This window comes from Rhinolophus sinicus, chromosome 4, assembly GCF_057876585.1.
Source record: "Rhinolophus sinicus isolate RSI-liver-muscle chromosome 4, RSI-T2T, whole genome shotgun sequence".
NCBI lineage: Eukaryota > Metazoa > Chordata > Mammalia > Chiroptera > Rhinolophidae > Rhinolophus > Rhinolophus sinicus.
The window spans coordinates 105,758,302-105,773,434 of record NC_142504.1 but is presented as its reverse complement, the minus strand read 5'-3'; the positions used below and the strand labels follow the sequence as shown (position 1 = coordinate 105,773,434).

Here is a 15,133-nt window from a genome sequence, read left to right as displayed (position 1 = left end):
TTAAAAATAGGTTTTATAAATTAAGGGTTCTTTACAACAGAAATTGCTGACTGCAGAGACTATGAAAATGTTTTAGAGTAACAGGGTCACCTAAACACCAACACTTCAATACCAACCTCTCATACCAGTTCCTAGAGAGGGAAGCGTTCCCTTCCTGATGCACTGGGGGGGCGGGGTCCCCTCGATCCCCTGGGGCTCTGTGAGTGCTGCTGACAGCCATTCTAGCACCACCACCACCCTCAGCCCGACTAGCTATGCGAACGTGCACTCATCCATGTCCACTTTGACGCTCCTTGTACAAGGAGAAAGTGGGAGTCAGTACGGACTACAGCCCCAAATCAAGATGCTTGCATATTCGGCACTGACTGAAACAGGAGAATTCAGTCACTGGGGAATCCCGTGGGATATAGACCTTATCTCCAGTTTACGCACAGAGATGCGTATGTGTCCATGCACATACACTGCCTTTCCTCCCACATCTCTGTTGACCTGCTTCCACTCTGCGCCTCCACTCCATTTTGAGAAAAACCATGCTGCCCGGGTTGTAGGCATCTTCCTCCTTCATGCTTGGGTGATAGCAACAGTTTTAAACTCGCAGGAGGAGTTTACCTAACTGCACTCTCTAGAGTTTTAGTCTCTGGACCTGTTTTAGATAACACTGTTATCCCTGCTACCGGACACAGTGGTGATGCAAAGGAGTCTATCCTGTTAGCTCCTCTGGGGTCCTTTGCATTCGTGGCCATGACACACGTTCTCTGAATTCGGGGGACGTATTAGAGCAGAGGAGCAGGCTAGGATTTTTGTGCTGTAAGAGAACATGAGTTTCTTTCCTTTTCTTTAATCAAAGGAACTACAATGTATTTTAAAACGAACTCTAGGAGTTGAGGCTATTTACTAGAGGAAAAAGCAATTTAATGTGATGGTACCTGCTTTCTGAAAAGAAAAAAGTATAATAAAACGCACTGAAATGGTTTCATGTGTCTTCTGACATTTTACTTATACCATCCAAAAATGGATGCATGTTTTCAGTATTTAGGTAAGAAACAGCTCATTTCTATTTTGGGGCAGACTCATTTGCTCAGAGAACTGTTACTTTTTAAAGTAAGATACTACTTTTCAAAAGTCAGGTAACAGAGAAGGCTATAGAAAAACAGCTGAAAAGTACATAATCGCATTCCATACTTGACAACTAGTCACACTGTGCCTTCTCTAGCCAACCCTGGCACTGAAATCCATGGCTGACAAGACACGCAGGCCGCGGAGAAGCGGAACAGGGACACATGAAGGCCCTATTAGGGGTTCAGAGATGTCTGAGTAACATGGAAAACAATTCTCTGTGTTTCAATTAATACTTAAGGGAGAAAAAAAGCCTGGAAAAGGTACAAGGAAGGGGAAAGGTGAGAAAGGATAGAGATAAGTGAGTAAATACAGCGTATATTTATGCTTACATTTCAAAGAGATCAAAAGCCTGCAATAGCTGAAACGCTGGCTCCAAAGGCCAAAAAGCACTGTCAGCTTCACAGCCCAGATGCCAAGTACATTGTTTCTGCCTCATTAACAGCAGTTTCATAATTTTCTGTCCACGGTATAATCACCAAAAGTAATAGTAATAAAGTTTGTTTCCTGGCTTTCATTTTCATACAATTACACGAGAGAACACAGCGAAAGCTTTTCATTTCAGATCTCACTTAAGTGGAAATAACACAAAGCAAGAATTACAGCAGAAATGACTACATATACCTTTGCTCCCAAAGCTAGCTGGTTGTGGCGGTTTTGTCTTCAAATCATTCTGCTAAACTAAAAACCCCTAATAAGAGATGATAGTTAAATGAACAAATTTTCAGAAAGCCGTACGGTTGACATACATAATCTAGCCAGATGCTAATCACACTGGAGAATATAGGTAAAGTAAGGGCTGACACTGAAACAGAAACTGGGACAGGACTAGTATGACCAAAATTAATAGCAAGCTCTTAGGAGAGCAGGACCAAAAACCAGAAGTCATGAGTCTTCAGATAATGAAGATATTTCCGGCGGGCGAGGGAACTGAGGTGGGTTCCATGGTTTCCAGCAGAAGCTGCCTGAGCAGAGTCTGTCTAGAAATGAGAGCTGGCTGGGAGGCTCAAGATAATTCAATGCACTTGGCAAGTTGTGTTTTTGGGGTGTGTTTTTTAAGGAGCGTGCAGCTCCCAGTGGCCCATGCGGGGATTGAACCGGCAACCTTCGTGTTCTTAGCACCACGCTCTGACCACCTGAGCTAACCGGTCACCCGTAGGTATGCTGTGCTAATAATGATGCCCGGAAAGTTCCCGCAACTAAACTGAATCGGTCATCTCTGAAAATGAGGACCACTGAAGGTAAGTCACCTTGAAGCTGAGATGAACGTAACCCAAGAGTCCATTCTCATAGGATTCCTACAGTCCAGCAACTGTAAAATGCTATGCGCCTATATCGTAGGTTGTCAGCATGACCAAGGGGAAAGAATAATGAACGAGCAATAAAGAAATCGTGTCCTGAGTCCTGATTCTGCCACTAATTGGGCATTTGGTTCTTCAATTGTAAAACAAAAGGGCTGACCCAAGGACCTATACCGGTCTCTGACTCTATGGCTGATAATAGACTTCTACAGGAAGAAAACTGATTTCACCAATTAGAGGTCACAGTGTGCACACTTCCAATCTGTACTTGGCTAAATGTGGTCATGGTTTGACAGGGAAGTGAAACGACGACATTCCAATACATTGAAATATCAACTATTCAAGCTACAGTTAGTTGTCAGCTCTTAAAAACTTCACGGAGAGGATGAAAGCGTCTCTTGTTCTCTCACCCCTCCACCCACTCCGTTCCTCAATGTGCCCCAAAGCAGGGTTATCGATCAGGCAGGTCAGGATACAAACCCCCCCAACCAGGGTAGACTGACTGGTGTCAAAAGTCAAGTGCCCGTGTGTTTCCTTTTTATTGCACCGCTTGGCGTGAGGCGGGAAAAGGAAATGATCCAGCAAGAGGCTCCGCCCTCCCGCCCTCTCCGCCAGCTGCCTGGTCTTCTGGGGGGTAAACAGAGGCAGGCAGGGCAGTGTAACCTGGGCCTAAGCACAGCCGGGGTCCTGTCCCATAGGACAGCCCACAGTGTGACAGAATTCCACGACTTGGATTCGGGCTCGGGAAATGGAGGGCCAAGAGAGCCTGGAGCTAAACCGTATACCCCAACCCAGCTCCGAGCGGGAACCGGCACCAGAAGGCTTGCCGAGCAAAGGGCCAGTTAATAAGTGGCATTCTGACTCTCTCAGGTCGTCGTTACTATCATATAGACTGTCCACAGGACATCTATAAGAGGAGTGGTGACTGGCAAGGCAGAACCCAGCAAATGCCACTAAAACCTCACTTTATCCCATTACAAACTGGCAAAGTTAAAAAAGGCTAACCATGCACGATTGGGGATGGTGAAGGGGATCGGGCACGTACGGCCACAGTTGGTGTTCACAGAAAGAGATCCTTTATTGTGTTCAAACAAGCACCCTTGGAAAACTCAGGAAAGGATCCAATCAAACCATAAACGGGAGTTAAAACATAAACGGGGAGAAAATGAAAGATAAAAAGTAAAGGGAGACAGTAACTGCACTAAACCAAAAAAAGGTTGCTCTCAAGAGAAAGGCTGCGGTCTTCAGCAGCTGGACTCCACAGATGCGAAAGCTGGACTCCACAGCCTCACCTTACTCCTGGCAGCTTGCAGAAGGGCTGAGAGAAAGCGTGTCTGCACTGGGCAGGAGAAATGCCTGCAACTCAGAGAAGAGAGAAGTCCCAGAGAGTGAAATGGGATGCTGTCCTCCCAGGAAACTTGTTCTACAAAGCAACTGAGCATCACAGGCTGAAGCCTCAGACAGAGCCGAACAACGAATGTGATTACGGAATCGCTCCTTGAAGACAGGACGGCTACTTTCACACATTTACACAACAGAGTGAAACTTTCACTCCTAGGAAAATGGACTACATGTGCCTTTCCCCCATTCCTTCCACTTAGCACAACTAAAACTCCTAGGCATTATACATAAAGCAAAAGAAAAAGCCTCTGAAAGGCTGGGAGAAGGCGGCAGGCTAACTAGGGATCTCAGGACCCAAGAATGACACAGTGGTGAGTTCTCTGGGTTTCTTTTTGCCTCACATATACCAGATTTGAAGCTGAAGAAACTGGCCACCCAGAAATGTCAATGGATAGAGACGCTTCCCCAAAAAAATTCTCAACAAAAACCTGCTATCTTTAGCCAAAAGACCAGGAAAGAGGAAACCCAGCAAAAGAGAAAACTTTTAGACAATGACTGCTCTACTACTGTGTTTCCCTGAAAATAAGACCTAGCCGGACAATCAGCTCTAATGCATCTTTTGGAGCAAAATTAATATAAAACCCGGTCTTATTTTACTATAATATAAGACTGGGTCTTATATAATATATCATATCATATCATATCATATTATATTATATATATCATATAATATCATATAATAATACCCGGTCTTGTTTTACTATAATGTAAGACCCAGTCTTATATAAGACCGGTTCTAATATTAATTTTTGCTCCAAAAGACACATTAGAGCTGATGATCCAGCTAGGTCTTATTTTCCAGGAAACATCGTACAACCAAACACCACAGAAAAACCTATGGCCCCACTCCCACTACGCCAAGTTTAGGTGAAGTCCAGACCTCTGCCCTCTTGAGGCTGTAATAAGGTGACCCAATAACCCCTGCCAGGATAGTGGCAGATAACCAGTGGAAAAGTGAAACTTTTATCCCTATCAATTGATAATGAGTCCCTCAACCAGCCCAGTGGGTGTTTAAAATAATCCCAAAAGAAATCTCCAGGCCCACATGGTTTTACTGGAGAATTCTACCAAATATTTAAAGAAAAACTAACACTCAATTATACGTTCTCTTCCCAAAAAATAGAAGAGGAGGGTCTACTTCTCAATGTATTATATAAAGCCAATATTAACCTGTCCAAAACCAAGCAAAGACAGTACACAAAATAAACCTATGAGAATACAGATGTAAAACTATAACAAAATATTAACAAATATAATTCATAATATATAAAAAAAAATTATACAGCCTGACCAAGAGGAATTCATTCCAGGGATGGAAGGCTAGTTCAATATCTGAAAATTTAATGTAGCCTACCTTCCCCCAAACCAAACAAACCCTAAATCCAATAAATGAGTTCAACAAAGTCATGGGGTATATGATAAATATACAAAAATTTATTGTATTTCTATATATCAGCAATGAACACGTGAACATTGAAAAATACAATACCATTTATAATAGAAGGAAGGAAGGAAGGAAGGAAGGAAGGAAGGAAGGAAGGAAGGAAGGAAGGAAGGAAGGAAGGAAGGACAAGCAGAGGACTTACATGATAAAAACTACAAAATAATAAAAGAAATAAAATCTAAATAAACGGAGAGACATTCTCTGTTCATGGACATCAATTCTCCCCAAATTGACATATAGGTTTAACATAATTCCTATCCAAAACCCCAGCTAGATCTTTGTAGATATAGTCAAGACTATTCTAAAATTTATATGGAAAGGTAAAAGAACTAGAATAGCTAAAAACAATTTTGAGAAAAAAGAATAAAGTTGGAAGAAATCAGTCGACTAGATCTCAAGACTTTTTATAAATTACAGTAGTCAAGATTGTGTAATACTGGTGAAGGGATGAATGTGTAAATCAATGGAACAGAACGCAGAACCCAGAAATAGCCACACATAAACATGCCCAACTGATATTTGACAAAGGTGCAAAGGCAAAGCAATGGAGGACACACTTTTGGATAAATCGAGCTGGAGAAAGAGGAGCTGCATGGGCCAAAACAAATAAATAAACCTCAACCTAAGTGTCACACCTTGTACAAAAATTAACCCAGAACGGATCATGGGCTTATGTAAAACACAAAACTACAAAACTTCTAGAAAAGAAAAAAAAAAGAAAATTTTAAGGATGTGGAACAAAGAATTTTTAGACTTAACACCAAAAACACAAGTTACAAAAGGGAAAACTAATAAAATTGGACTTCATCAAAATTAAAAAAATTTTTGATCTGCCAAAGACCTGGTTAAAAGACGAAAATATAAGCCACAGACTGTGAGAAAAGACTTACAACCACATATCTAACGAAAGCTAGTACCTAGAATATATCAAGAACACTTAAAACTCAACAATAAAAACAATCTAATTAGAAAATGAGCAAAAGACATGAAGAAACAGTTCACCAAAAAGGATACACAGATGGCAAATAAACACATGAAAAGATAGTCAACATCATTAGCTACTGGCGAACCGCAAATTAAAACCACAATGAGCTATTACTACACACCTATCAGAATGACTAAACCAAAAGCTCACGAGGATGCAGAGAAATTGGATCACTCTTCCACTGCTCGTGGAATATAAAATGGTACAGGCACTCTGGAAAAGAACTTCTTCAAAATGTAAATATGCAACTACCATAGGACCCAGCAACTGCACACCTGGGCATTTATCCCAGGTAAATAAAAACTTATGTTCACACAAAAACCTGTACACAAATGTTTATAACAGCATTATTCATAATTGCCCTAAACTGGACACGCAGACATCCTACAATGACTAAATGGTGAACCATCCTGTGAGCATACAACCATACGATGGAATACTACTCAGCAATAAAAAGGAACAAACTATTGATACGTGACACAACCTGGATGAATCTCCAGGGAATTATGCTAACTGAAAAAAGCCAATCCCAAAAGGTTTTAAATGGTTATGGCTCCATTGACATAGCATTTCTGAAATGACAAAATTAGAGAAATGGAGAACTTATTAGTGGTTGCCAGGGTTAATTAAGAAGGGGGTAAGGGGGCTCTAAAAAGGCAATATGAGAGATCCTCGTGGTTAAGGAAATACTCTGTATATTGACAAGAGCCATGTCAATATCCTGGTCATAATAACTGTTGTAGTTTTGTAAGATGTTATCATTGGGGGAAACGGGATAAAGGGTACACAGGATCTCTCTACTATTTCTTACATGACTCTAAAATGATCTCAAAATAAGAAGTTTCATTTAAAAATTTAAATGATTTGAGAAGACCCAGAACATCGGCCACAGAACACGTCAGCATATTCAGGTAAAATTTTAAAATTATATTATAAGTAGACAGTGAGCAGGAGGAAGGAAGAGAGGGACATCCCGGGTACCAGGAAAGGAGGAAGGAGAGAGGACGATTCCTGCTGCCAGTTACGTGCTACATCTTTTTCTCAGCCTGGTAAAGTCCAGAGCTGAGAGGCAAGGAGTGAGGGGTGGTGGCTCTGCTAGTCTCGCTAGCGCCCCAAGGTCACATACATTAACCTTCAGAATCCAGAGGTACCAGGGCCAGTGCAGGAATCCAGTCTGGATGATTCTCAAACTAAGACCCCTGTGCAGACACAGGGAACCCTGCCCTGGGGAACTCTCAGGAAAGCCAGAAAAGAAAACGGGCAGCTGCAGCCACAGGGCTTAAACTGCACTGGGTTCCCATTCTAGAAAGAATGGCCAAGGTGTGAACCATGAAGGGCTGTTAAAATGTGAGGTGCTCCGCTCTTTCTCAGTTCACCAATGAGCTACCAAGAAGGTGAAGGTCAAAGGAGAAATGGAAAGTAAGTTTGAAATACATGGATATGTTAGACAACAGGAGAAAGAAGGTGCTCAGGAAAGACTGGTACTGGAGGCGCCAGTAGTTCAACTTCTAAATTTTGTAAGAAGACGTAAGTGTTTTAAGTGCCATTCTCTTAAAGAGAGGAAACAGTTCAGTTCTTTTTCCCAACTGAATTTAAGTTCACAAATTTGAACTGGCCAACGTTCATGGAATGGCAAACTGGGGACAGATGACATGTCTCTCTTCTCTCTTCTGCTCTTCCTGTCTTCAGCGCCACCTCCCACGGCCAGTTACCTGATGCCAGGTGACAGCAATGGGCAAGGACCACCCCACCTTCCACTACATCTGAGGCTGCTACAGCAATAGCCATCAGGACCCTACCAACACCCCAGACTGTGGAAGAGACAAGCGTGGGTGAGTTAAACTGAATGTGAAGAAGGCAGCCATTCCACTGACAGCCAGCAGAAGCTGGGATGCTGAGCGAGTGACCAGCTGCCGACCGGGGTCTGCACGAACGCTCTGGCCGAGTCTGAGAAGAACGGGAAATTGTGGAGGAGATGTTCTGGGCTAGGATTTGTAAGAGAAGGGGAAATGAGGAACAGGAAGAGTGTAGCACGGCACACGTTTATGTTGCCAGCCTGGTGATGCCTGGATACACAGGCAGCTGAAGCTCAATGAAGAGGTGAACCGAGTGGATGCTTAGCTAAGAAGCAGAACAGGCGCTGAATGCTTGGCCCTAGAGTTACTTACCGTATATTCGTCCGCGACTCATTCCTTAGTATTCCAGGTGAAACCGGTGAGCTGCGCTATACACTTGTCCCAGTGAAACACTAAAAGTCAAGGTGAAGCAACCACATGCACGCACAGGAAGAGACGCTCATCTCCTTCCCTGAGGAAAAGAACCCTACTTGACCAGAGTTTGGCTGTAGAGCCTAAAGGTTAACAGAGAACAAAACCTAGGGGAGTACAGGGAAGAAGGAAGATTCCTACCTTTCTGTCCATGCCGGAGAAGGGAACGCAATGAGAGCAGACATATCTGAGAGCAGCTCAAGATGCCAGACACTGACCAGCACACACGAGCAGGAGGGGTCCTCTGAAGCAAGGACACACGAAATCCCAGCAGACAGAGCAACAAGGCAACAGAACACACAGAACTAAAGAAATGGGTTTGGGCTTTGTTCCTTTTAAGATGGAATGAACTAGCCTTTCAATGAAGTGGTGACAAGATAAGAGGGTGCCCAGAGAGAGCCCAAGCATTGTTACTGGGGTACCCTAGAAAAGTGCCATCAATCACTGCCTTCTTGCACGAGTTGGTCACTTCACTCTTTCTGCGTGTTTGACTGTCAGAGCCCATGAAACAGTTAACATCCAATGCTGCCAGAATGTTCTCAAAACTCTTTATTGCTTCCATTTCCACTACACTGAAAACCCAGAGGAAAAAAACAGTACTGAGGCATTCTTGATCGTCTGTTTCCCAAATTTAAAATCCTACAAAGAACTTATTTAAGTCGTTGCCCTGGGGAACTGACCATGGGACAGTACTAGATGTCTGGACCACAGCATACATCTCCTCATTGACAAGATATTGGAGGCAAATAAAGGAAAGATCAGCTTACCACGGGGTGTTCAAAAGCAGACATTCGAGCCAGAGTATCCTAACCCAAACTAGTGCCCCCTTCCAATTTCATAAGTGTTCTGGTGTGGATAATAATTCATATGGACTCTCCAGCTCGAATTTGTTTCTTTCAACAGGTCCAGTAACTTCCAAATGATGAGTATCATGTATTTGTAAAACGCCTTTGTCTATTAGCCAAAAATTGACCTCGTGGAGAGAAGCCACGATAGAGATGAAGGGCTGACTTGATGCCCATTGTGAAACGTATTTCACCTACATCAACCTACATGTCACTTTTTTTAAAAAGCTACAAAGGCAAAGGTATCCTATTTAAACGGAGATGGGTTTTCCATGTGTAGCTTAAACTCACTGCAGTGAAAAATATTACGGAATATACTAGACCCGCATCTTAAGTAAACAGGCCCAACATAAAAGCGGGTGCCAATTAGGTGTGCTTAACTATGAAAGACAGTAATTATAAAAAACAACAGAAAGTTTTTAAACGTCAAAATTGTCACCAATAACTGGGGAATACTGGTGACGCAGCCGGACTTGAACACTTAATTCAATGGGATGATACTAGATTAGCCAGATCTCAGACATCCTACACCTATTCCCACAGTCCAACAATTTAAGAACTCCTTCACTTAAGAACTTAAGGTGCCATAACTCAATTAGTACATAGCTTCTGGCTAAAAGAATCAGCTTCCCTGAAAAATTTTTTAAGTAAGATTCACATTGCTCTATGAAAATAATCCTCTCTCATGTACGTGCACGCACACACACACACACTCACACACACACACACACCCCCATTTAACTGAGCTCCCACCCCTAAAATCAAGGGCATCATATAGAGCGCTCATGTCTATAGATTCATCACCGAAACACCAAAATGTAAATGATACTCTACTTGTCCACTCGTATCTGCGGCCTGCTGGAAATGTGTAGCCAGCGACGTCTCGTCCTGGAAAACTTCATTGCACTCCAAGCATTTCAGACTATGCCTGCAGAGCTTGGATGGGTCTTCATCCAGAGGCATAGCTGGAATGATGGGTGTGCTGGAAGGGGCGGATATGACGGTCCCGGTGATGCCAGACTGAATCTTTGTGACAGTGTGCGTGCCGGCCCCCACAGAGCTTGGGAGAGCGGAAGGTGCAGCAGAAGTATTGCTTGACGGAGAAACAATCATTTGATCTGCTGGGACTGGCTTCAGAATCAGGTGGGAGCATTGCATGACGACTCCCTTCTCCTTGTGCCCGCGGGCGTGGGAGAGCAGACTGCACTTGTTGTAGAAAACAAGGTTCTTTGTACAGTGGTTACACGTGACCTCGATGCGCACGCTGCGTCGGTCGTAGTGTTGAGTCAGGCTCTTCTCAAGAGCAAAGGAGTCGCCACACTCCAAGCACTTGTACCCGCGGGTGGGCAACGTGATGCCTGCGTTAGCAGGAGGACTGAGGTTGGGGATGTAAACTGGAACTGGGTTGACGCTACTCAGCACCTTGTTGAAAGCTTCCACCACAGAGCTCTGCAAGGAAGACACCACCTGCACCCGAGACACCTTTTTGGGTGGTTGTGAGGCTGCTGCATTGATTATTGCCTGCTTTATTTGCTGCTGAGGTTTGGTTAGCACTTGGCGGAGCTCAGAGGTGGCTTGGGCGCCCTGAGGCAGAAGGTTAAGGTTGGCGAGGTGCACAGTCTTTGGCACGAGTTTGGCATTCGCCAGGCTGGATGCCGGCACCACAACGGTTTGCTGCTGGATGGCGTTGGCAGCTTTAATGATGGCGCTGCTGGCGCTCTGTACAGAGGCAGCAGAGATGACCGTGGCTTTCACCGTCGTGTTGTTAGCGAGCTTCAGATTAATGACTTGAGACCCCGCCGTCTTCACGGCGGACACTGGGAGGAAGGCAGTGGCCACAGGCTTGATAGTGACCTGTTTGGGGGTCAGCTCTGCAGGGGCCACTGCGTTGGTGACGACCGCCGACTGCAGAGGCGCTCTGGGGGGAGAGGAAAGGACGGCAGCTGAAGTGGAAGATGACAGAAGCGACGTCACAGATGCCATCACAGGCCCTGTCTGCTCCAGAGGCTTTTTTCCAGAGTCAAGATCGACTTCTGGCAATACCCTTGTCACTGTTCTCTTTATTTCCCCAGATGACGTCTTAATGGTTTTTATGCGGACTTTGGGAATTGCTGGTGTCGATCCTGCAGGGGATGACGGCGACCCCTTGCTGCTGTTTTCACTTGAAATGCTCCTGGGGCTATCTGGCTGCTTTAGGGACGCTTTCTTCGTCCCATCAATGAGACTCTGGGATTCAGGAGACTTTTCAATGGCTCTAGGACTATCGTTTACTTCTTTTGGTAAAGGAGAGGATGCCCGTGAATTGCTCACTGGCTCTTTACAGGAGTCTGAAGCAGCCTTTTTAGCACTAAGCGCTGCGATTGCAGCTATGCACGAAGAAAGCTTGGAGGATGGCTTTGACCTTGACGGTGCCACGCCACCAAGGGTGGCGTCATTCTTCTCAGAGCTCAGCTTCACGTCATAGACCCTGTTTTCAAGCACCTTTTCAGAGTTTTCCTTCAACTTATCCTCCACTTTTCTGACTTTGAAAGGTTCATAAACGCTCAGATTTATAGAATTGGTTTCTGTTTCTCTCTTGACAACTTTGTTTTTATCTATATTGCCTGACGTAGAGATTCCAGTTTTGCTTAAGTTTTCCCCTCCAAGTGCCTTTAGTTTATCATAGTCCTGCTGGGGAACCGACCCCGTCAACACATTTGACCTAAAACTTGAACGCACGTCCTCTTTATCAGGGGGGTCATCCACCTCTATCTTCTCATCGTCATCAAATTCTTCAGCACTTGAGATAGGGCTAAACTGGCTGAAAGTTGAGTCTTTTAAAGTCACCTCTGAGGTAGGCACATCTCCTTTCAAGGACTTCGATCCATCTTTACTGTAACTGTCAAGAGAGGCCCCCGCGAGAAACCCATTGTGTAAGCCATTGCCCGTGGGGGTGTGGCCATCTTTCTCTGCGCCCTCGGAGGAATCGATGTTCCGCACGTTCTTCACAATCACACTGACGCCCACGTCAGAAGAGGAGGGTGTGTGGGAGTCATCATCGACGTGAGCGTTCTGCTTGATGTGGCCTTCCTGCTCATCGTGTCCAGATTCAATAGCTGCTTTCGGGTCCACCATATCTGGGATGTCAAACGCTGCCAGGAGGTCGTCGAAGTCTGGGGTCTTCATATCCCCCATGGTCATGAATTTGATCAGATGTTCTGTTAGACAAACAGAAAATAATTCCATCAGCAACTGGCATTTTGTAACGATGGGATAAATATCCCTATAGATTCCCAAGAAAGGGCAAGCTGGTAACGGCACAATTAATGTACCTACGAAATCCTGATTCAAAGTGAACAAACACCCTGACAACATGGGTAAAGCCTGGATACTTGTAGCTTCAAAGTATTTCCTCCAAAACGCTGTATAGCATTAGCAGTGTGGCAGCTCTTGAAGAATGAACTTGATTGAAAGTGTTCTAGCACGGAAAGCAGGTTTTGATGTAACAACTAGAAATGTGTCGTTTATCACTAGATTTATCACACTGTTTACACAAAAAGCTACCTTCAACATTTGGACTTGATGGCAAAAGTATCACTATTATAGTCACCATCAGATTTGCATGGGATATCAAATTAAAAGAAATACATTACAATCAAAAAACCAATTTCAGAGACGGCCTGATAGCTCAGTTGGTTAGAGCACGAGCTCTGAACAATAGGGCTGCCGGTTCGATTCCCACATGGGCCAGTGAGCTGCGCCCTCCACAACTAGACTGAAGACAACAAGCTGCTGCTGAGCTTCCGCAGGGGCGGCCAGATGGCTCAATTGGTTAGAGCACGAGCTCTCAACAACAAGGTTCCCGGTTCAATTCCCACATGGGATGGTGGGCTGTGCCCCCTGCAACTAAAGATTGAAAATGGCGACTGGACTTGGAGCTGAGCTGCGCCCTCCACAACGAGACTGAAGGACAACGACTTGGAGCTGATGGACCCTGGAGAAACGCACTGTTCCCCAATAGTCCCCAATAAAATTTATTTTTTTAAAATCCAACTATAGCTATCAATTCACCCACAGAAGAAATAAGTATCCCGCCCACCACAGGATATTTACTGCTAATAAAGTTCCACCTGGGATTTTAAAAAATCCCTAAGGAGCTGATTCCAGTTTTTATTTAATCCTAATTTTCTGTATTATATTAAGGGAAACAACACTCTCCTGGCAGAAAAGTATAGTATCCCTTCCTTCTCCTTCCCTAGTTCAGCGGTTAACACACAGCTGTTACCACTCATCCAACACAGCTGTACAAGTGGCTGTGGCAGCTGAGAAAGGCCCTTCCACAGAACTACTCGCATGTGTAACCAGCATGGGCCAGGGACTGACACAGCCCAGGAGAAGGAAGGCCCCCACTTCTGCCCCTGAGCTCGATGTGGGTTGATAACATTCTAGGAAGACGTGTTCCCATTCATGTCGACAAAGCCCTGGGTGGTAGGAGGATGGAGCGTTTCAGGAAAATGGACAGTCATTACCAGTAAAGATGAAGGATATAGAAATACATGAAATGCTGGGGGTCTTTAAAAGGCGCCCTTCACCGCACCTGCAGAGAACAAGTGATTGTAGGGTCCCGATAAAACTTCTACTGTAGGAGAGATCTTTCTCCTCCCTCAACCCCCAGAGCCCTCAACCTCATGATTCTATTATTTTCTGGTTATGTCCTATAGTATGTGCGCACTTGTCTCTTCTTACCTACTGACTGAAGCCGGGTAATGAATGTCCCACTCATCTTTACACCACACATGCCAGAAAACTAATACACTACGTGTTGGCGGCCAGAGCACTGGATTTATAACAGAAGCACAGGCCTAGACCCAGCTCGGTCACTCACTAGCTCTGAGGCCCTAAGGAAGTGAGGGCATTTCTGGGCCTGTTCCTTCCGTCTGCAGTGGAGGGAGGCAAGCGGCTAGGAAGACAAGGGAAGAAGGAAGAGGGAGAATGAAAAATAGGAAAGGGAAGAACAGGAAACAATCAATGTCAGAAGGGAAGAGGGTTGCAGCTGATTTTAGGCAACTTCCAATGGAAAAATTAGTCTGATTTGTTGGTACATATTCCTAGACTCTTTCTCTTTAATATCTTCCATGTTGTTCCTCCTTTAAACTGGCTTTAGATCACTAAGTTGTCTTCCACATTTTACTGAAGTATTCAATAATTTGTTTTCTTGTACAATCTGTAAAAGATCCTGCACCCCTAATAAAAGAAATGATACAAAGGTCAAGGTTGAACTTCTACTCAGGCGACAACATACATATCTGTGAAACCTCAAATAAACCACAAATCCATCATCAGCTGCTAAGATACCCTTAGCATAGTCACTCACTCTGGGACACGTCCAAACATGTCTAAGAATTTGGTTGGGAAAAACTACTGTTGAAGATGAAATAAACACTCATGGTTCAATAAGAGCTGGAGAATAAATCACCTTCCATTCACATATGTCTCAGTTAATACAGATCTAAAGAAGTCCCACGTACTTTTCTCTAGATGGTTTGCGTCACCTAGAGAAAACTTTCACGGCCACTGTTCTCTCAGATGGGTGGATGCAGGACCAGACAGGGAATAATGTATCCCCAGCATCAAACTACAGCCAAGACAAAAGGTACAGAGGAAACAAGACAGCAACACTTCTAAGCTCATACTGATGGGAAAATATCTATGAGAAGTCATACCCAGTGCAAAAGTTTGTGATGATGATTTTCTTTCTAAAATGAAATTGAACATTTAAACTGCAAAATATGCGG

The 15,133-nt window shown here is 44.2% G+C and overlaps 1 protein-coding gene across 14 annotated transcripts in view; it reads right to left on the bottom strand.

The window, feature by feature from the left end:
* ZNF532 (zinc finger protein 532) overlaps positions 1 to 15,133 on the bottom strand; it is a 97,109-nt gene that overhangs the window by 40,851 nt on the left and 41,125 nt on the right. For all 14 annotated transcript variants that reach the window (XM_074339890.2, XM_019729288.3, XM_074339886.2 and 11 more), the window contains one exon: positions 10,194 to 12,556. In XM_074339890.2, coding sequence (XP_074195991.2) covers positions 10,194 to 12,539 — 2,346 coding nt within the window. In that variant the 5' untranslated portion in view covers positions 12,540 to 12,556. Of the gene's footprint in view, positions 1 to 10,193; positions 12,557 to 15,133 lie in introns of those variants that run through there.